The sequence below is a fragment of the Nuphar pumila genome, chromosome 6 (genome assembly GCF_984573655.1).
Source record: "Nuphar pumila chromosome 6, dmNupPumi1.hap1.1, whole genome shotgun sequence".
Lineage (NCBI taxonomy): Eukaryota > Viridiplantae > Streptophyta > Magnoliopsida > Nymphaeales > Nymphaeaceae > Nuphar > Nuphar pumila.
Genome location: NC_143254.1, coordinates 119,002,543 through 119,024,133, shown reverse-complemented (window position 1 = coordinate 119,024,133; position 21,591 = coordinate 119,002,543). Strand labels below are relative to the sequence as shown.

General features: G+C 37.2%; 1 protein-coding gene across 1 annotated transcript; it reads left to right on the top strand.

Moving 5' to 3' along the window:
* Positions 1 to 1,240: 1,240 nt before the first annotated feature.
* On the top strand, positions 1,241 to 8,280 carry LOC149835909 (peptidyl-prolyl cis-trans isomerase Pin1-like). The gene is made up of 2 exons (XM_090008841.1): positions 1,241 to 1,487; positions 7,942 to 8,280. Exons 1-2 carry the CDS (start codon positions 1,259 to 1,261, stop codon positions 8,064 to 8,066), a joined length of 354 nt encoding a protein of 117 aa, XP_089864967.1. The 5' UTR covers positions 1,241 to 1,258; the 3' UTR covers positions 8,067 to 8,280.
* Positions 8,281 to 21,591: the final 13,311 nt, after the last annotated feature.

Below are 21,591 nucleotides of genomic sequence, written 5' to 3'. Positions count from 1 at the left end.
GTATTGCATCATCACACTATTGGTAGGCAATTTTGTAAGTTCAAATTATTTTTTTTATTGTTGTTTTTTTTTGTAAAAAAAAATGCTAACATGAGCTACTAACAAAATCTAAAATAAAATAAAATGAATTTGATTTAAAATTTTAATTTTATTTGAAAAACAAAAAGTGACTCAAGAATACTCAAGAACTCGTTTTATTTTAATAAATTTTAATTTTATTATGCCCTTTTATATAGATTTAAAAGGTGTTTACTAATATGTATTTGCACATATTCCAATAGTGAATCCCAAAAGAATACTCAAGAACTCGTTGAATATGAAATGTAAAACCCGTCAATTTTTTTTAGTAAACACTATTTTAAAAATTTTCTCGTTCGAAAGCAAATATAAAGAATGACTGCCCTTACTTTAAAATTCTTTTCACAAGACAATTGCTATACTCAAGAACTCGTTCCAAACCAGTATAAAAAATTCACAAGACAATTGCATATTTATGCAAACCATAAAAGTTATTCTTTTCACAAAGAAATATAAACTTGTTCAAAGTTTTCATAACATCAAAAGCTGTCTCAAGTCCACGTTCAAAACTCTGCCGCAGTGCTCCTTGCCGGCCGATTCACCCCGTCAAGACATTTCTTGAAAAAATGATTCAATTTATGGGGTGAGATAAAACTACACTCTCAATGTAATCCAACTACTCAACAGAGAAGATTTTGACATTATTGAGAATAATTTAAGCTTTTAATTTGTTAGCATATAGTTTTAATAAATAATTGATTTTATTAATTTATATATTTTTTATTAGTGAGTAATTAAGCCTAAAATACCAATCATATCAAAACCCAAACTGAAACCAAAGTGGTTAACACGGGTCTACTTTTTTTAGCCATACCCACACCCAAAATCGACCCTATTCAAAATGTGTCTATTAAAGACCCGAACTAGTTATACCTGACTTGATACATACCTAAATCCCATTAACCCATATGGATCCATAGTTTCTAGGTTTACCCGAACCCTAATGAGATTGGGTTGGGTTAAGGTCTTTTAGACCCGATTCAGAATCGAGTCAGATAGTTACACTCCTATACGTGAACGTGATAACGAGCGGTCACGAGTCAAGTCCCCATTTCGTCCTCTCTGAAATATACGAGTACATTTTAGTAATTTCCTCTTTGCCTTTTAGTCAGCTCTTCCGCGGCCTATAAATATAGGAGCTCGTCCCCCTCCCCTTGGCTGTCGATCGAGAGAGAGAGAGATGGCGGAAAAGGTGAGGGCGTCTCATTTGCTGATAAAGCACCAGGGGTCGCGGAGACCCGCCTCCTGGAAGGACCCCGAGGGGCGCAGGATCAAGAGCACCACCAGGGATCAGGCCATCGCTCAGCTCAAGACCCTCCGCGAGGAGATCATCAGCGGCCGCGCCAAGTTCGACGAGCTCGCCTCCCTATACTCCGATTGCAGCTCCGCCAAGCGCGGCGGCGACTTAGGTCCTTTCCTTTCCCTTTCCTCTATAGACCACAACAAGTAGATGATTGTATCTTTCCTTTCTTTCTCTTTTTCCTGGCTTCTTCTCTCTTTATCTTGAGGGTTTTATCTTCATTCTCTCTGTAGATTTGGAATTTCGGTGTTCTTTTGTTCCTGTGGTTATTAATATAAATTAGATTTTTTTATTTAATTCGTTTGCTTCATTTGTGAGTTTAATTGATTTTTGTTGTGGTGTATTTCTTTTTCTTTTGGGGGAATGTATTGTATCGAAAACGTTACGTTATATGCTTCATATGTCGTGAAGGAAGAGCGAGTTGTTCGGATCATGCCCCCAAGAACAGAAGGATTTTGAATTGAGGTTGATTGTATGCTGAACGTCACATGAATAAACAATAGAGAGGGTCGGGGATTTACCAGTTTGTTTGTCAGTTGTTTACTGGTCGAGTCGTTGAAGAACGCTTCCTCTTCAGGATTCTGAGAAGAAGAAGAAGCAGGAGAAGAAGAAGAAGAAGAGATGTAGGAGTCAGGTCGCCTTGTTAACGCATCAGAGGATCATGAGTCAGAGTGGAGGGAAGAAGAAAAGGAAACAAATTAAATACCTGTTTGACCCCTTCTGTTTTGTTGTGTGGTTGAATTAACTGTTTAGAACATCAGTGCTTTATCTGTCCTCGCCTTCTTTTGTTTCCTCTCTTAAGAGTGGTTGCTAACACTAATTTCTCAAATTGGCAAGTAACAAATGAAAAACGCATTTATTATGGGAACGAGTTAACTGCAAGACATAAGCAAGTAAACATAGTTTTATGAGGCTATAGAACGGCCATAGTCCTCGGAAATCCTACCATTCTGTTCTTAAATTGTCCTCTCTATTTGAATGTCCTACTGATTGGCGTATGTTTGGTTGTGGTAACAAATGAAACGCACGTTTATGATGGTAACAAGTTAACTGTAAAGCATAAGCAAGTCAAACGCAGTTTTTATGAGCCTATAGAGTGGCCAGTAAGCAATCCTGCCATTATGTTCTATCTAAATTGTCCACTCTATTTGGATGTCCTACTGATTAATGTATGTATGGTTGCGCTGTTGTAAACAAGGATGGGCATGGCCAGAGATGTAATGTTCCGAACAACCTGCTGCTGATTTGGGTTCCCCATAGATTATCTTCCTCCTCTGTTCCCAGTATGTCAACCTTCTTGCTGTATGCATTAGTTAACCTCATTCTATATAGTCTGCAACATTCTTTTCTGCTTGATGTCCCTCCACCTTTCCTTTATAGTAGTTTCTCCTTTTGACTCTATGCCTGCATGTGAATCTTTGTATGATATATTACTTTCTCACATCCGTTCTTGTTTACATGCATAAATTGTTCATTGTGTTTGCGAATGTTATTTTTCCAGTGGTGTTCCTCTTTTTTTTTTTAATGTTTTTCAAAGATGCGACTGGATTTGGTACCACAAGTTATTGTGCAGGTTATATATGGGTAATTAATATGTTTTTTTTACAAGTAAAAATATGTAAAACTAGTTTCTATCATCCACCTTTCGGATAGAACATCCTTAGTTTTATTGAGAGTTGTTTTGTACTCTAATTATGTAATTTGTAGGAGTCTTATGAGATCCGATGTCATCTTTCCTTTGTCCTTTGTTATTCTGGCATGGTATGCTTCTTATCTTCTTCTTCATCCTTTTTTTATGAAGAACATCATTTTCTTCATTCTATTTATTTATGAAAGTAATTTTTTCCTCTCACTTATTTGCTACAGTTTCATGGTTGCTTGCATACCTTGATTTTGTGTTATGGTGTTGCTTTAACAATGTCCACAACCAATTAATTCATTTGTTTGTTCATGTGGTCAGATGGATGCTTAATTGCCATCCATATTTCATGGGGTTTGTGGCCTAAGGTTGTTAATGCCCATTTTTTTAATGTATTTGTAGATTATCATAATTTTTTAAGTCTTTAAGCAATCTAGTATAGTTAAAGAGAACAATTGATTTTATTGAATGTTTGAAATAAAAAGTAGGTAAGAATGAAGCAGCACCATTGGGATAGTAATATTCTTATTTATATCCTATACAAATGCATTGGAGTCACTATACCTCGTCTTGTGCAAGGAAATGTTCAAAACATCTCTGAGTCGCTCGTAAGAGCTGTAGAAGCAGGTGGGATAGCCCTACTGCCTGAGTTTGGATTTTTGTAACCTAGCAGCTTGTGCCAGGTCTTCTATTATGAGCATGTTCTAATATTTTCAGAAATATCCTGAAAAGCATGATAGTTTGTCACCAATTTTATGTTTAATTGTGTGATATTGCTGTGTGGTTTTACGTTTTCATTGTTTTTACAGGCTTCTTTGGAAAATCAAATTAGTTTTTTGTTGTATCTAATAATTACTTGCCAGTACATGCACAACCCAAGCACCTTTATGTGAATGCACGAAAAGGCAATGGATGTTCATGGTTTTTAAACATAGTTAGCTCTCTGTTGTAAATATAAAGCTCCACATGGTCAACAAACTTGAATTCAACTGAATCTCACCCATCTTCTGAGATATTTTTGCTGTGCAGGATGCACAGTAGAATTTGAGTTGGGCTTGATCTAGTTTAGTTCCATGCCCTTTGGCTCTAATCTAGGTTGTTTTAATTAGTTGGTTTTTAGGTCGGGCACAGGATGGGTCTACTTAGAGTTGGATTGGGTGGATTTTGTGTGGGTTGGATTTGAACAAATTTGTTGGCATTTTTTTTGCATTTAGTTGAGTTGTACCTAGTTCAAAACCTATGTCACACGGACTCGGCTAAGGAGGTGCCGCACCCGAGTCGACACGCCCCGACACGGGTGCGGACTCGGGTGCGGCTTCGGACTCGGCCCGGACTCGGTCAACGCCGAGTCGGACTCGGTCAACGAGTCCAGGCCGAGTCCGTCCACATTTTGGACTCGGTCAACTTTGACCGAGTCCAAAAATGTCCCTAAAAAACTAATTTTTTATATTTTTTATTTAAAAAAATATATATAAAAAAGGCACTGTGACTGTGCAGTCTTTGCAGTGTGCACTGTGCACAGTCTGTGACTGTGCACAGTGCTGTGCCTGTGCACAGTGCACAGTGCTGTGCCTGTGCACAGTGCACAGTCACAGTCTGTGACTGTGCACAGACACCTGTGGCATTTAAAAAATAAAATAAAATAAAATTATATATATATATATATATATATATATATATATATATATATATATATATATATATTTTTGCCGAGTCCCCGTGTCCAAAAATTTTAAAATTGTGCCGCACCCGTGTCGCACCCGCACCCGCACCCATGTGACATAGTTCAAAACTAAAACCATACTTGAGGTGGATTTTGGTTAGTTGCATTGCACATTGTTTAAGGTGAGATAAGACCCTGAATTTCACTCAATGCATGAGAAAAGATTTTGGTTGGTTGTATTGCAGATTATTTAAGACGAGATATGACCTGATTCTAAATGTCACGTGTGTGCATGAGTGAGAACTGTAGCTAAGGGCTGCTTCCTTCTGAATATCTGGATGTGGCTGATGCTCCAACGTAGAGAGCCCTGTTTGTCATCTTCCATGATCTCCAGAAATGTGACCGACATTGCTTAATAATAGCAGAGTCTCTGCATCCAAGCTCAAGAACTATGTCACAGGGACTCGGCAAAACAGATGCCGCACCCGCGTCGACGCGACGCGGGATCGCGTGCGGGTGCGGCACCGGGTGCGGTCAACACGACCCTGGGTGCGGTCAACGCACCCAGGGTCATTTTTGTCCACAATTTTGGGCAAAAAAAAATCCCCCGATGAAAAGGAGGAGGATTAGGGCAAAAAATTTTTTTTTGCCCTAATCTCTCCTCTCTCTCCCCCTGAGCTCGAGCTCTCCCATCGCCGCCTCAGCTCCGCCTCCCAGGCTCCTCCTCTCCTTTCGCAGGTATGTCTCTCACTCTCTTCTTGGGTCGGCTGGGGAGGGGCCGAGCACCCCCCCCCCCCCCCTCTCGGTCTCTTGTTGGGTCGGCAGGGGAGGGGCTGAGCCTCCCCTGCTCCCTCGTTTTTCGGCACAGGAGGGGCCGAGCCCCTCCCCCATCTAGCTCTTTTTTTGGGTCGACAGGGGAGGGGCCGCGCCCCTCCCTTTTATGTTTTTCTTTTTTGGGTCGACAGGGGAGGGGCCGAGCCCCTCCCCTTTATGTTTTTCATTTTTGGGTCGACAGGGGAGGGGCCGAGCCCCTCCCCTTTATGTTTTTCGTTTTTGGGTCGACAGGGGAGGGGCCGAGCCCCTCCCCCTTTATGTTTTTCTTTTTTGGGTCGACAGGGGAGGGGCCGAGCCCCTTCCCTTTATGTTTTTCGTTTTTGGGTCGACAGGAGAGGGGCCGAGCCCCTCCCCTTTATGTTTTTCTTTTTTGGGTCGACAGGGGAGGGGGCGAGCCCCTCCCCTTTATGTTTTTCGTTTTTGGGTCGACAGGGGAGGGGCCGAGCCCCTCCCCCATCTGTTTTTTTTTTTGGGTCGACAGGGGAGGCTTCAAAATTATATATATATATATATATATATATATATATATATATTTTTTTTTTTTACATTTTTGCCCCTGCCGCACCCCCGCACCCGGGTTTTTTGGAAGTGCCGAATCCCCGCACCCGCACCCGCTCCCGCACCCGCACCCATGTGACATAGCTCAAGAATTATTTGGTTACTTTGTCAAATATTGGCTTATTTTTTTTTCAGCAAAGGCTTACTTTACCTTAGAGATGAAGGCAATTGTAGCTTAGCTCCAGGTTCCATTTTGCTGGAAAGAAAACCCTGGAACCCAACTTTAGGCTTCAGATGTAACCTGATGTGGATTTCTGCTAGACTGTTCTATGTTGGTTTATTTGCAACTTTAAGTGGAAAGTGTATCTGAGCATTTTTTTTGCTCATTTCCTATTGAATCTTGTGTGTTATCTTATTGCATCTTAAATTAAATATCGCTATTACATCTGCATATTCCTGCTGTGCTTTGTTTAAGGCTTTATCTTAGTTTTGAATCTTTCATTTGCTACACGAGTGGGATGAATAACAGGCACATATATTAAGGTGATACTTGTAACTTAGCCACATGTATAGACCATATGCACATCCTTGCCTGGTTCTGCCTTGTGTTAACTTTCCCGTCAGTCTTCCTTATGGGAACATGGCATTTCATCATGCAGCTTGTAACATGTTTCATGCAAAAACCATCATCTCACTTGTATGCTTCTCTTGGTGCAATGCTTTTAATGGACTTTCCTGGGCAATAGGAATGAAACTTTCTGCAAGGTCATGGTTGAAGATTCCTATTGGCATCATAAATTGTTTGAAAATTTGATGTATTTTGTAAGAAAAAAGCAGTTTGATCTCTAAATGTTGTTATTTCCTAAAGGACTGATAAATGAAATCGGGTTCATTCATTAATTGCTTTGTTGATATAAAAATTCAGGTCCCGAGATTGCTGGTGGTCATGTGATAATTTCTTTGCTGCAATACAGCTTAGGCTTTTTCATGCCGCCAGACTTTGGTGATTACTGGGGTGTTAGAACACATTGTCTTTCTTTTAGGCATGGATCAAGGAATGTGGAGGTTTAATGTAAGTCTTTAAAGGACTTTTGCCGTGCTGGAGAACTAGTTTGATGGACTGTGTTCCTCATAGAGGCCTCATCCACACTCGGACAGTGGACTAATTGAGTGATTCAGTGTCCCTTAGGCTTGTCCATGATTCAAGGGCTGAATGAAGCACTGGTCGGATAGTGAGGAGCTCCATTCCTAGGTTGATGAAGGACGGTTCCCCCATTTGGGCTTGTTCAGATGTCTTTAGTTCACGATCAATGTAGCGTTTAGTTTCTACTTGGTTGTACTCATTTCTCCTTTTGTCAAAAGATCTTTTTTTTTTCTTTAAACATGAACAGGAGAGAGAGAGAGAGAGAGAGAGAGAGAGAGAGAGAGAGAGAGAGAGAGAGAGAGAGAGAGAGAGAGAGAGAGGTGTCCTGGAACGTGTGACCTTGTTTCTTCTAATTAGTCCATGTTCATTAAAGGGTGTCCTCAGAAGTGTCTTAGGTCCAATTGTTTTATGAAGAATAGTATAACATACAGGAACATTTTTTTTTTTAAGCTTTTCTTGGATGGAGAAAGAAATTTTCTAAGCCAACCTGCGTATACGACATTGGGATTCTGTTTTATATGCGTATATTGGTGATGAAATTAGAATCCAATTCCATCGAAAACGGGGAAAGAAAATCACGACTACTTGGTTATTATTTTCAAAATGTTTACTCGAGTGAAGGAGAGTCCTGATTTATTATTAAATGGTTAAAATGGAAGATGCTTAGGTTTTTCTTGACTGGAATTTTGAGTCGGCTGTTTAGTCTATTCTATTTTCGATGGTCTGCTGTTTAGTCTATTTGGGAAATCACGTTTGTTTTCTCTATTATATTGCCATGTTTGCAGGTTCGTTTGGGAGGGGCCAAATGCAGAAGCCATTTGAGGAAGCTACATATGCACTCGAGGTTGGGGAGATAAGCGACATTGTGGACACTGACAGTGGCGTTCATATCATATTGAGGACCGGTTGATAGGATGGCATTACTCCAGTTACGACCTTCTCTCCATGTGGAGAGTAGTGACTTTGCTTAGCAGCATTATATTTAGTTTCTTTGACATTTGACCGACTGGTGCTTATGTGCCTGCCTTGGAAAGCGTCTAAACGCATTACTTTCATAAAAACGTATTGTAAGATTGTAATACTTTGTTGCGCCATTATTGGAGAAAAAACAAGATTTTCTGATTGTTCATGGATTCGATACCCACAGGATTTGCCCCATGGTCTAAGCTGGGTGAGGGCGACCTTCGCCCTCAGGTTTTACACCAGTAGGGCTTGAATGAAGAAAAAGAAGAAAAGAACATACCGGGGCTGAAGATGGTTGGAGCCTTGGAGGCGTGGGTCAGTTTCATTCAACTGACCTGTATCCCTTTTGAAGGATATGGAACATCACAAAGCCCATACAATAAATAGGCGCATGTGTATGGATCAGGCACTATTCAACTAGATATGGATCACATAAATAGTAGCCAAATCAAACATGTACTAATTCACATTTTAGATAGTCAAAGTTACATAGAGATGAGCATGATAAATTAGATCTAGTAGATAATTGAGTTGATGGAGATGAACCTGGGTCCGAACAACATCATATCAGCTTCATCTAAGATGGGATGTTCATATGGATCACTCTAGCCCAATCGCTTCAAGCCAATGTTGTCACAATCGAATCGGCCTGAATCGGCTGATTTGAAATAAATTGGTCTTCCTTGAAAAATGGCTGAATCTGTTTCCTTTATATTTTTAGTTTTTATGATAATTACAATGTTTATTGGCTATTTGATTGGTTAGGCTTTTTTTATTTTTTGAGAAAAAAAAAACATTCCATTGATCAATAACCAAATAGCTCATACATTTAGGGTGGTTGAGAGGTCGACCAAAATCGAGTTAAGGTATCCACTTGATAGATTAAAAATCCTAGCAACGCCCAGCCATCAACGTAACGTCGTTAACAATATGAAGATTATTTAGGTATTAAATACATATTTTAGAATTTGATTGGGCCCTATAAGTCGGTTGGATATTTTATATGGCCTTGCATAATTTTTTATAAATTTCATGGATATTCAATATGTTATTTGATTATGTTCATGAACTGTTGTTTTCGTATTACATGCAACTATAACTTATGCAAGTTCTTATCATGATTTTACCAGTTTTTGTTGCAAGATCAGCTCATTTGAAAACTTATATAAGTTGTGTCAATTTGAACAAAGTATAAACCTCAGCCTCTAAAGTTGGGTATATTACCTTTGATGTCTCACATATCAGGCTAGAGGTAAACCCCGAGTGAGTTAGGTTGATGCAATATGTTTTCTTTTGTTTTTTCTGTAGTAGAATCTTCTAAGAATGAGGCTTTCAGGCAATAGACATACTCACAGTGGAGGGGGAGGGGGGTCACCCCCCTCTTGGGTATTTAAGACTCAAAAAAATAAAGGAAGAAAAGAAAGAACGAGAGAAAAAGGAGATCGAGAAGGAAAAGATAAAGAAAGAAAGATAGAAGGAGAGGAAAGGGGAGGGAAAAGAGAGGAAGAAGGAGAGGAGGATTTTCTCTAGTCATCCACCCACGTTTTTCAACTTTCACCCATATTTTTCTTCATTGTTTATACATGGTATGGGTTTCCTCTCTTGAACCAAATGAGAAATTGATTATAGATTGGATTTCCATGCAATATTTTGATGAAAATCCACGAAAAAAGTGTTTATATGAATGTTTTCTCAAAATACATGGAGGATGATTTATGGATCTTCCTCCATGGTTGCATTCTTGAATCTTTCTTTTTTTTCAATGAAATAAAATTATGTACGTTTTTATGTTGAAACAAATTTTCGTTTTTATATCATGATATAAATAGCACATGGAGTGCTTGTGTAAGATAGCTTAATAGTCAGGTAGAAATCGTGGGATGCATGCAGTTTATTTCTATTTACAACATGTATTCTTCTTTAGTAGTTGCATAATCATGTTGTGCACCTGTGCATGCATTTTATGCAGTTGAAAAGATTCCGTTATCCTTGCATATTCAGTGAAAATATCAGCATGTGCATAAGTATACAAATCTGCACATATTTAAATCAGCATATGTATGCCTTCTTGCAAGTTATATTTATTTTCATGTGTTCACCTAATCGGAGACATGGATACGAATGATTGTAAACTAATGACTTAGCCATGAAATAATTTATATACATACATGCATATATGAACTTGTTAAGCTACAGCTAAAAGGAAATAAGGGACCCACGAGTCAGCAGTCTGGCAAACTAGAGCCAGACTGTGATTCATTGGTGTGAGACTTGTTGGGGCAACCAGGCTGGCAGAACCGAGCCTAGCGGATCAGTTATGCCAGGCCTGTTGGGGCAGCAGGCTCCTTTTAAGAAAAAAAATATATATGAAGAAAAGTTTTGAAATAAAACTTTGAAAACCAAACCATGTTTTGTATGGCTGGCAGCCAGCCGAGTGATTCTTGCTTGACTGCCAGGCCTTGGCAACCTGTGACAGGCGATGCCCAGGCCCAATCCGGGCCATGTGGCACCCTGTCAGGCCCAGCTGACTGGGTGGGCTGGATGCTGGCCTGTTTGTTTTGCAGAATAACAAAAAATTTATCATGGGTGCTGTCTTGTTTTTATACAAAAAAGGGTGATGTATGAAATATAAATTCGAAAACAAAGCTTTTATAAATAAAAGAGACTTTGTTTTAGATATGCAGGTGGCTTGTTTGAGTTTAGCTGGGTCGGAGTTGAACCCTAGGTGGCGGTCTCGGTTAGGCTTGATAAGTCAACTTCAAGAAAACAAATTATATTTAACACTTGATGTATTTAAATATGGAATTAGACATTTAATATGCATGATAAATTTTCAGATTTTGGTTATGTACATGTTTGTGGGTTTGAATACATGTTGTGAATGAAAACTTTCACATGCTTGAACTGATGTGGCATGCTTAAGTATTATGCTATATGAAGTTTGTTTCAAGTGCATGTGCATACATGAATTAATGTGTGTCTCGCATGTACATAAATGCATGAATTGTTCACTTGTCCAAATTGAGATGATTCATGAGTGAATGCATATATGTGGAATGTTTTTATAAAGGTACATGCACATGAATAGTGAACACATGCATATGAATGTGGTATTGTTTAATTGACACATATGAATGTGCATTGGAAAGCATGTTGACATCATTGTATATTTGGCATGTTGTTATGATTTTTGCATATGATGTATTGATGAACAAAATGAATCATCGTGGGCCTGGTGAGCCTTGAGCTTGGGTTGCTCCTTCTTTACTTATTTTTCATACATCACAAAAATCACATTGATATTGTTTTTTATATTGCATTGTTCTATATTTTTTACGGGGGGGATCCCGTGATGAGCCTTGCATTTAGAAATGCGAATTTGTGGTATTAATTTGGCATGCTAAATTGCAAATTAATGAAACAACTATTAATAATAATTTAAAGAAAAAGAACAATATAATGTACATTCTGAGATATCTCGTCGGGAGTATGAGACTCTTGGAGTTGCAGTTTTGGGAAACCGTGAGGATATAAAAACTTCATGTGCATTGTTGTTGCCCCTGAACCCGATATTGAGGTTATTTCTCCTGACCACGATTTTAGAAAGTTTTCATCACTTTGCCTGAAGTTGGTGTGTAGACACAACGATTGTTTTAGTATACCAAGAAAAGTGACACTTGTGGATGGGTGGTTCCTGGTGTCCCCACATTAGATGGGTGGTCTAATGTTCCGAAGGCTGCTTTGGTCGCGGGCTAAATTTGAAACTCAGTAATAAAATACTACTTGTGTGCTAAGTTACCTTAGGAACTTTACTTGACCTCGATAATTCTTACATGTTTTGAGTATCCGCGAGCAATGATAATAATTAAAAGTGAAACTTAAATGTGTGTGCATCCTAATAGGGACATGCATATGAAAGAGAACTTGAATAAAGATAATAAATTATTCATGCATGTGCACTGAGATTATGCATTTTCCTTTTATGCATTAGATCATGCATATTTACTTATTTCTTTACTTGTTCTGTATATTAATTTCATGATATTGCATCTTATTGCGTGATGAATATTCTTACTGCTTACCTGGTAGTTTGCAATTATTCTAGTAGCATCTCTCTTAATTATTGCATAAATCTTATATATATATTTTTATGCTTATTTATTTTATTATAGGGATTTGTACATAGATTTTCTTGAATTCTGACACCCTACTTTTGATGTTTTTCGCAGTTCCAGATGCTCAGTGAGGCGACTTGCACATGAGAGGAGCTATTAGAGGTTCACATGACTGTTTGACAGACTTTTATGAACAATGGGGCTCTTTTTATTTATTTTCTTTTATGCACTCTGATGTTCTTATTTAATTATCTCGTGACTTTATCATTTTTGAATTAATAAATGTTGGTTTGCTATGATTTAGATGATGAATGTAAGATCCCTTGTGGTTTGTCGAGTTTCCTAGTTGCATGAAACTGTAAAGGCCCTAGGTCTCAGGGAAGATTTCCGCAATTGATTTAAAAAAAAAATTACACTTTTTCTTGGGTATGAGTTGGGGTCGTTACATCCCTATTGAGAGACAATGGTTGATAACCATACTCTTTAGTAGCCTTCGAAGTAGGATTGGCTATGCAAACTTTGCTTTTAGACAATCAGGTGAGTAATTTTTTTTTATATATATTTGACTAGTGTGAGCGTGTTATATAAGGTCAAATCACTAGTATATCTTTCACTGTGGTTTGAGTCAATATATTAATAGATATGTTTATATGGTTTAAAATATGTTTTTATCAAACAAGTTCTTTGCAAATATTATTTTTGAGATGTATTTATAATTATTGTAATTGTTAAATTATGTTTTTGGTATCTCCAAAATCTTTGCAATTTTCTAAAACCTTATTTTAATTAAGAATATTACCTAATAAAGGATGACCTTGTCAATTAAGAAAGTGGGGTTGGAGGTTGGCATCAATTGAAACTCTTTTTTTTTAAATGAGAGATTGGAGTCGACATACTCTGAATATAGAGGGTCTCACTCTAAGGAGTAGCCATTGAAATCCATCTAGATAGCCTTTATCATGCATTCAAGAGGTAAGCCCAGGTCTACTCCATTCGGCGTACTCCTAAACCTATGGTGAACATAAAAACTTGAGCCTAATTCTCTTTTGATGATGGTTCAAATTAATTTAGTCTTGTGCCATAATTTTCTTCTTCTTTCTTTTTCAATCAACATGGATTGAAGAGCTTTAGCTGGTGAAAGTTATGTTTTTTCATCTCTCTCTCTATGTTATTATCAATTTATGAATATTAGTTGTTTAAATTTGTGCTTGGATCCTATACTTACACTTGGGTTGGATCATAATCCAAAATCAGATAGCACTTGACATGGTTAACTTGCAGAATTCATAACTTTGCAATTATCACATGGATATGGCTGTGGATACAAAGATATAATCATTTTTATGAAGTTTTCAATATGATTATTATATAAGGGGGCATGATATGAAGGCCAAAGTGGAGTATCCATGTGACATAACTTTGCAACCATATATTGAAATTCCATGATTTTTATTCTTTGGAAAGCTTATTCAATTTTCTAAATTTTGTTTTTTTACACCACAACTAAATTCCTCCTCTTTCATGTCCGAAATTGCATGACAAATGAATGACCTGTATTTGGCATATTAGATTTTCTATTTAAGTGAGCTTGATCTTATTTGTGATGTTAATTACAACCATATTGATCATTATTCAATGATTTGATTTAATGATTGTTGATAATAATTATATGTTTTTAATCACAAGGTATAAATTATTTGAAATTGATCCACTTAGATTTGCCTAAATGTTTTAATCAATTAATTATAGATGACCTCATATATCAATTTAGAATATTGATTTGATTATGAAGATTTTGCTTGAGTATTTAAATTAGCATGTCATATGGATCACATATAAAAGTATATAAATTCTTGCAATAGTATGATTATTTTTCAAAAAAAAAGAGAAGATTATCTATCATAAACAAATTAATGAAATAATTAAGTTCTACATGTGTCATACTCAATTGATAATGTTTATTATAATATTTAAATTTTGTAAAGCTTGTAGGTTATTTTAGTACCCTGGCCTACCACATTTTTCAAGAAAGTAATCATTTACTTTATTTCTATATTTTTATAAATTTTCTTGAACTTTTTAAATTTTCATATTTTATTTTATTTTATTTTTTAAAATAAAAATTTAAAAAGACCAGTTCAAACTTATATGATTTTATTTTGAATCAGTTGCTTCTCTAGATTCTTTTGAAAAATGATTTGGTACAAAAACCAATTTTAACTACATTGCAGAAAGCCATGAATAAACGGCAAGTGTGTGAATGAAGATCCCACTCATACTATGATGATAACATAAAACAAAATAAAAGAATAGCCTGAAAAAAAATAGGAAGACAAGGAAATTATGTGGCTCATGATAGGAGCTCTTTATTAATGTTTAGTTCACTTTTTTTTTTAAAGGCAAAATTTTGAACTTTTGAAATGATTATTGCATATGATTCTAGCCAATCATGGGCATTCTTTTTTGAATCCTTGCCAACCAAGTTTGAATATGGATAATTGACCTAATAATCTAACACAAAAACAAATAGATCAGGTTCACTCCCTCTCATTCCACATGGTCAAGTTACCCAATAAGATGAGAATTTGACCTAACCTCAAAGCTTATTTTGCATCCTAGCCATCGCCTAACCTCACTTGCCTTTCTCTAATTGTCCTTTAGGGGGGCCATGTTGTAAATTATACCTAAATTCAGTGAGTATAGCTACTAAGATTGAACCAGTGAACTCAATGGCACACATAAATATGCTAGCTTTCAAGCGATAGTTACCCCATTTAGGATAAGTCCTCGATGCAATGGGTACTTGTACAAATATGCTCTCAGGATATAGCCAAAATTTCACCTTCTCGCGAATGATTAGACCACGCCATGCACTAGGTGAGCTCAACAACCTTGACACAAACTGCATTTAACAACCTCTTGATTAGGGTTGAATCGACTATAAATCCTATGTACAGATATTGGTATAGATCCTGAATACAAGTGGGTATGAATTTGAACAACAATCAGATATGGATCTGAAAGGATGGATTCAAACAACAACCAGATCTAGATACGAAAGGATAACCTAGGCAGCTAACCGATCAACTTTTGAAAAGGTGAGGTGTCTTCTTTAATTTATTTTTAAAATTGAGCCAGTTATGTGTAACATTGCCATCATCTAGGTGCCTATATGTGAATTATCTTTAGTCAGAAATAGAACAAGATTAAACGACATACAACTCACGTTTTTGTAAGAATGCATATATTTGTTCAGAAAAGTAAATAAACCAAACCGCGCAAATCTAAATTGGACATGTGTTGGCCTAGTAGGGCACAAAAATATGAAAATGAGCCTAGTAAAGTTTTGAAAATTTTCAATCAGAGGAAAAATTTTCAATATAGCATAGATCTATAAAAAAAAAATTTATGATTAGGGTATTGATTTAGATATTTTTTTTTCCGATTTCATGAAAAGGTAATTAAGGTTTTAAGGTTTTTTGTGCTATTTTTCTTTTCAATTAGCATTAAGAACCCATCCTAAAGTTTCAAAAATTTTCAACCCAAGGGGAGAAATTTTCAATTAGCATAGATCTATGATTTTTTATGATTGAGGGTACTCATTTAGATTTTTTTCAGATTTCATAAACATTTAATTAGGATTTTAAGGTTTTTTGTGCTATTTTTCTTTTCAATTAGCATTAAGCATAATTATATTAATGACTGTTTTATAATAATTATTATTTTTAAACATATTGTTAGTATAATTTATTAGTAATTGTTTTTAAATTTTTTACTAAGCATTTTGTGCCCACCCTAGTTTAGATTCTTTGCTCTGCCACTGGTAATGGAGCTATATATTGGTCATTAGATGTGGCTCATCATGCCTTGTCCGAAAGCATTTCACCAGCTTCATCACTTTTTATTTTATATTTACACCGAGAAACCGGCCCCAAATTCAGAAACATAACCGCACCGGCTTAGGCTCACTATCCTGGCAGCTGTGGGCTTACCCCTTGCCCCCAAGGAGTCACCACTCTTCGACTTGCACAAGGGATGACACTTATAGGATTTGAACATAAACCGCCTGCGGCCTAGGACCCATCCGACTAAGTCAAACCCCTTTGGGGCCACTGGTTCTATCACATAGGGCTCATTTATTTGAAGTAGTTTTTATGAGAAAACGTTAAGTTGGCATCCATTTTCCTCCTTTTTCCCACAATGAGTGACACAAATATCACCGTAAGAACACTAGCACAAGTGGGCCCTTGTTTTTTTCCACCATCTTTTCCTTTTCCATTAAAAATCACGTCATTACCTTCTTCCATATAAAATGACTTTTAAAAGAAAAAAAATTGCTAGGTCGGGCAGGAGTTTTTTAGAAATCCATGCCCTTTCCCATGAAAGATTTTTCTTTTTCGTGAGAATGAAACAAACAGAGCTTTTATTTGTTTTACAAGAAAATAACTCATTCGGATATGAAAAGGGTTATTTTTCCATGACTGATATAAAACATACGGATAATAAAGTGGAGGATGAGAACCATTTTCTCATTGACCATCATTCTAACATGAAAAATGTTCTCCATAAGCATGAATCAGATTTTCTCGGCTTTCTTGGTATAACCAGCAACGTTTGGAAGCATTTTTTTTTCTTTGTTCATTGAAAAAGCATGAAATGTTTGGATTTGAAGAATTTTATGATCATTTCTTCGCCTCTTTAGATGGAGACGATTCGTTCAGGAGTGGATGCAATTCTTATCGTGGAGGTGAGGGCGACGATGATGGCAACAGTTCAACTCAGATAACTTTCTACCTGACCCAAGCCATCATATTTCTTGCCTGGCACTAGTGGGAGTAGTGAGTTCCTAAACTTTGACCGTTCTTTCACCACTTAGGATATTCTTGACAATTTTGTTGACTTTTCTTTTGTTTGAATATAGGAAATCCTAGAGAAGAGATGTAGGGCACACCTCAAGCTCTTACCGAGCAGCTACATGAGAACAATGAGTTGATGAACACCATGGATGCGATCAGGTTTAGTTGTTTGGCCCGATGTGGTAATACAAAGGTCAACAGAAAGTTGATCTTGACACTGGTTGAGAGGTGGATGCAAGAGACCAACACCTTTAATCTTCCAAAGTTGATTATCTTTTAAGCCTTCCGATGGTGACAAGCAATGAGGAACCGGTTAGGATCTTCAGAAGAGTTTTTGGTTGGGTGCCTCCTTTGGAGACTAAGATTCATATGCACTGGCTGCAGATGGAGTATACGGTCCCAAAGAGCCCCAGTGGAGTGAGCCATGATGTCTCGGACAGCCTATCTCCTGTACTTGATGGGTGCAACGATCTTTCCTTCTAGCGAAGGGACCCACATGCCACTCCAGTATGTGGAGTTTGTGGTGGAGCCGACCCGATACGACTAGTGTAGCTGTATGTTGACCCACTCCTACTACTACCTTAGTGAGAAGAATGGTTGATGCGTTAATGAGCTGCACTCAACTTGTCGAGGTACAAATCTGCTCTTTTTTTTATTTCTTTCTTTAGCTTGTTTTCTTTCCGTGCATTTTTCAATTGTGCTCTGTCTTTTTGTGCCTTTTCAGCTATGGGACCCAGATCCCCAGTAGCAAGGTGGTCACCCCCACCTCCTTCAGGTCATCCCCCATTGAGTTGGTGGTCAACTCGTCATACGAGGGATGCACATTCTGATTATGCCCCCTGACTTATTTTCCTTTTCTTTTCAGGTGGTGTGAAGACCTTACACTATTGAGGAGGAGCAAGCTCTAGGTGGGGGCCTTGATGCTAGACTATGTCCTGTGTAAGCTTTTGTTCGACCAGATTGAGGGGCCATATTACCTATATCAAGTGATGCAACAATTCCGTCTCAGACAGAGAATGCAGTAGCACCAGCGAGACACCGACTCTTTACTTGCCCCTTGATGGGGGTAAGCTTAGAGAAGATTACGGAGGCTGAAGATGTCTAGAGGCGCAAGAGAGTTCTAGTGATCTAGGCGGCACGTTGGAGCATCTAGAAGACAATGCAGAGTACTTGAGGTGGTACTCTATGGTCAAGCAGGGAGGATCACATAGACATGATGCTCCCTAGCCATGCCTTTTTCTCTTTGCTACTCTTTCTTTCTTTTTCTTTTTCTTTTTTTTGTGTAGAACCTCATATTCATTTTTTTATGATTTTGATGATGTATATTCATGATTTTTATATGGTATACTATGATTTTTTATCATCTCCTTGTAAATGCTTGTATGGATGATTTGTTTGTGAACGATAAATGAATGGTATGTGATGTGAATGCATGTCAGAGATGTATGAATAAATGACGAATAAATGAATAACACTTTCTTTCATATAAAAAGAATGATCCTTTGTTATAGACTCATCCATTCCTGGGGCATACACACATATGCATTTTGAAAACCCAATTTTATAAACTTGTGATTAGTGTGTGCATATTTGTGCCCTGATTGCCTTAGCTGAAAATGTCCTTAATCGAATGAGCTTCAAAACTTGACAACTTCAACTTTCTTCTCTTTTTTTGAATTATCCTAAGTTGAGAAAGATAGGCTTGGCATGTACCACCACCTTCCTTATTAACCCTTAATAAGGATAAAGAGATAATTGGTCGGAGGGACTTAGAGTTAAATATTTGTGGTACATGATTGCCATATTTGGTGTTTTAGAGATTAGTAGTCCATTTGTCTTTAAGCAGAGAAAGTGCCTCAGGGATCTTTCATGTCCCTAAGAAAAAGATATTGAACATAAGTTCAGGTTTACCCAAAGTCAATTTACCTTTTATGGTTTTCCCCAACTATTGACTTCCCTATTTCCTCTCTTTAGATAAATATGATTTTTCACTCTTCTACACGTGGCCCTATTTTGGCTCACTTTTTTTGTAGGTGCGGTTACTTTGACTTTTTTATTTCTTAAAGATCGTTGCCACCTGAACTTATGATCAGGCGATAATTTTATGAGGAACCACCAAGCCTAGGGGTATGACAAGATTTTTTTCTCACTTTGGATATACAATTTTTGCACACTGGGCCATTTTTGGCCTTATTCGCCTCTGAGATGATTTGACTAGTAGGTGATGTCTACTTAAGGCTAGTGAATAGGGATTTTCTAGGACCGATCAAAGGAGGTTGAGAAGCAAGGTCAAGCAAGAGGTGGCTTAAACATTATCTTAAGCTCATAGAGTAGGTTATCTAAGAAAGTCCTATATGAACTTATATCCAGAACTTCGAGTTATCTAGTTGTAAATTCTCATGATTTGTTTTTAGAAATCCTCAATTATGATGCAATGATTTGGGCAACTCCTCTTCATTGTCACTCTTCTTCTTCTTAGGATAACCTTTTCATTGAAATCTTAGATTTTTATTGTTTTACTTTTTACCTATCTTTCCAAAAGACATTTAAACAAGGCAAAAAGAGTTTTTATAAGGTTTTTCAAAAACATATCCAATCTAATAATAGATTTTTTTTTTCAAATACATGGCGTTGATTGAATCAGGTAATTCAACTTCATCGGAATTGATTAACCCATATAAATTCCCAAGTAGGACTTGTTTGGCAACGTATGGTCATTTCTGATTTGGGTACCACTTCCTCAGCGGGTGAGGCCCAACATGGTGAATGAACTTCATGATCATTTTGTTGACTTGAATGGATCACTCAATCACATGCTTAACATAATATTTTTTAATTATTCTCCTATACTCATTGTTTTCGACTGCGCGAAGCCTCTTCTCATCTAAGAGATCTAGCTTAGCCAACCTAAGCTCTTGTTAGATTTCTAAAAGCATTTTTAAGGCATCAGATATCCTGAGTAAGGATAGTTGTGCTTGCAAAGGCAGCATAACATGGGTTCTATACACCAACTCAAAAGGAGTGGCATTGACAGGTGTGCCAATGATGGTGTGATATGCAAGCAATGCATCATGCCAATCTTGACCAGTTTTCATGGTTCTCTCAATAATGTGGATGATGGTTGTATTAGTGACTTCAACTTGAGGGTAATAGACGGCAAAAAATGATGGGCTACGACAAAATTCTTACATATCTTTTTAACTTTCTCATTCTTAAAATGAGAACCTTTATCACTCAGTAAGTCCTTGGGTATACTGAAACAACACACAATGTTCTTGTAAATGAATGCAGCCACATGTTGACCTTCAACTTTTGTCAAAAATACAACTTCAACACACTTGGTAAAGTACTCTGTGATGCCTAAAATGTAGTGATGATCATTGAATGCATGCAAATAAATGAAACATATGACATCAAATGCCCACATAAAAAATGACTAAAAAGATGCAACAAAATACAATACAGATGAAGGTGCATGATTGACATCATCACGTTCTTGACATTCTTTACACTTTTTTACATGAGAATAACAATCACGATCCATAGTCAACCATTAGTATCCTATTCTTAGGATTTTCTTGATCATCATCTGAACACCAATGTGCCATCTACAAAGACCACCATGGAAATCTTCTAAAACCCTTTGAGCCTCCTCTTCATCTAGGCACCTAAAGAGTTGACTGCTACAACACTTTTTGTAAAGGATTCCACTTATAAGGTAATATCTATGAGCTAGTCTTCTAATATATTTCTTGTCTCTAAAATGTGTGTTTTTGAAAAAAGTTATATTTTTTAGAAAGTTTTTTATATCATAGAACCAAGGTTTCTTGTCTTTTGGAGCTTGATAGTTGACTTTTTCTGAAATTACTTTTTCTCTCAAATCACAGGCTCATAGATAATGTTGTTTGGCTCTGCCCTTAATCCATCTTAATGGTGAAAGCAAGGTTTGCTAGTCTGTCAGCAAATTGATTGTTATTTCTTTCAATACGAGAGAATTTGCAAGATTTGAACTTCTTTATCAACTCCAAGACCAACTCTACATAAGAGACTAATCTTTCTTGCTAGGTTTTTCATATGCCAATGACCTGATTACCAACATTGAATTGCCTTGGGAATGGATCATTTTAGCTCCCAATTTAATTAAAGTTTTCAATCCTTGGCAAGGCTTCATACTTTGCTATGTTATTGGTATATATAAAGTCCAACTTGAAAGTATAAGGGAACAAATCCAATCCTAGATCCATTGATATTCTTAGAGCCATCAAAATATAATTTTAGGTATCCCTTTTCTATGTTGATGATGAGCATGGTGGAACTCGAGCAACACTTCAGCTAGGTACGAGCTTCAAAAGATAGGTAAAATAGGGGATCTGAACACCAGGTTAGGCTAAGTGGGCTCAATTAGGCTACTGTTGTTAGGTCTAGTTGTGCTGCGATTTTGGCCGAGTGTAGGTATAGCTAAAACTCAAACTCCATATGCTAGAATGGGGGGGGGGGGGGG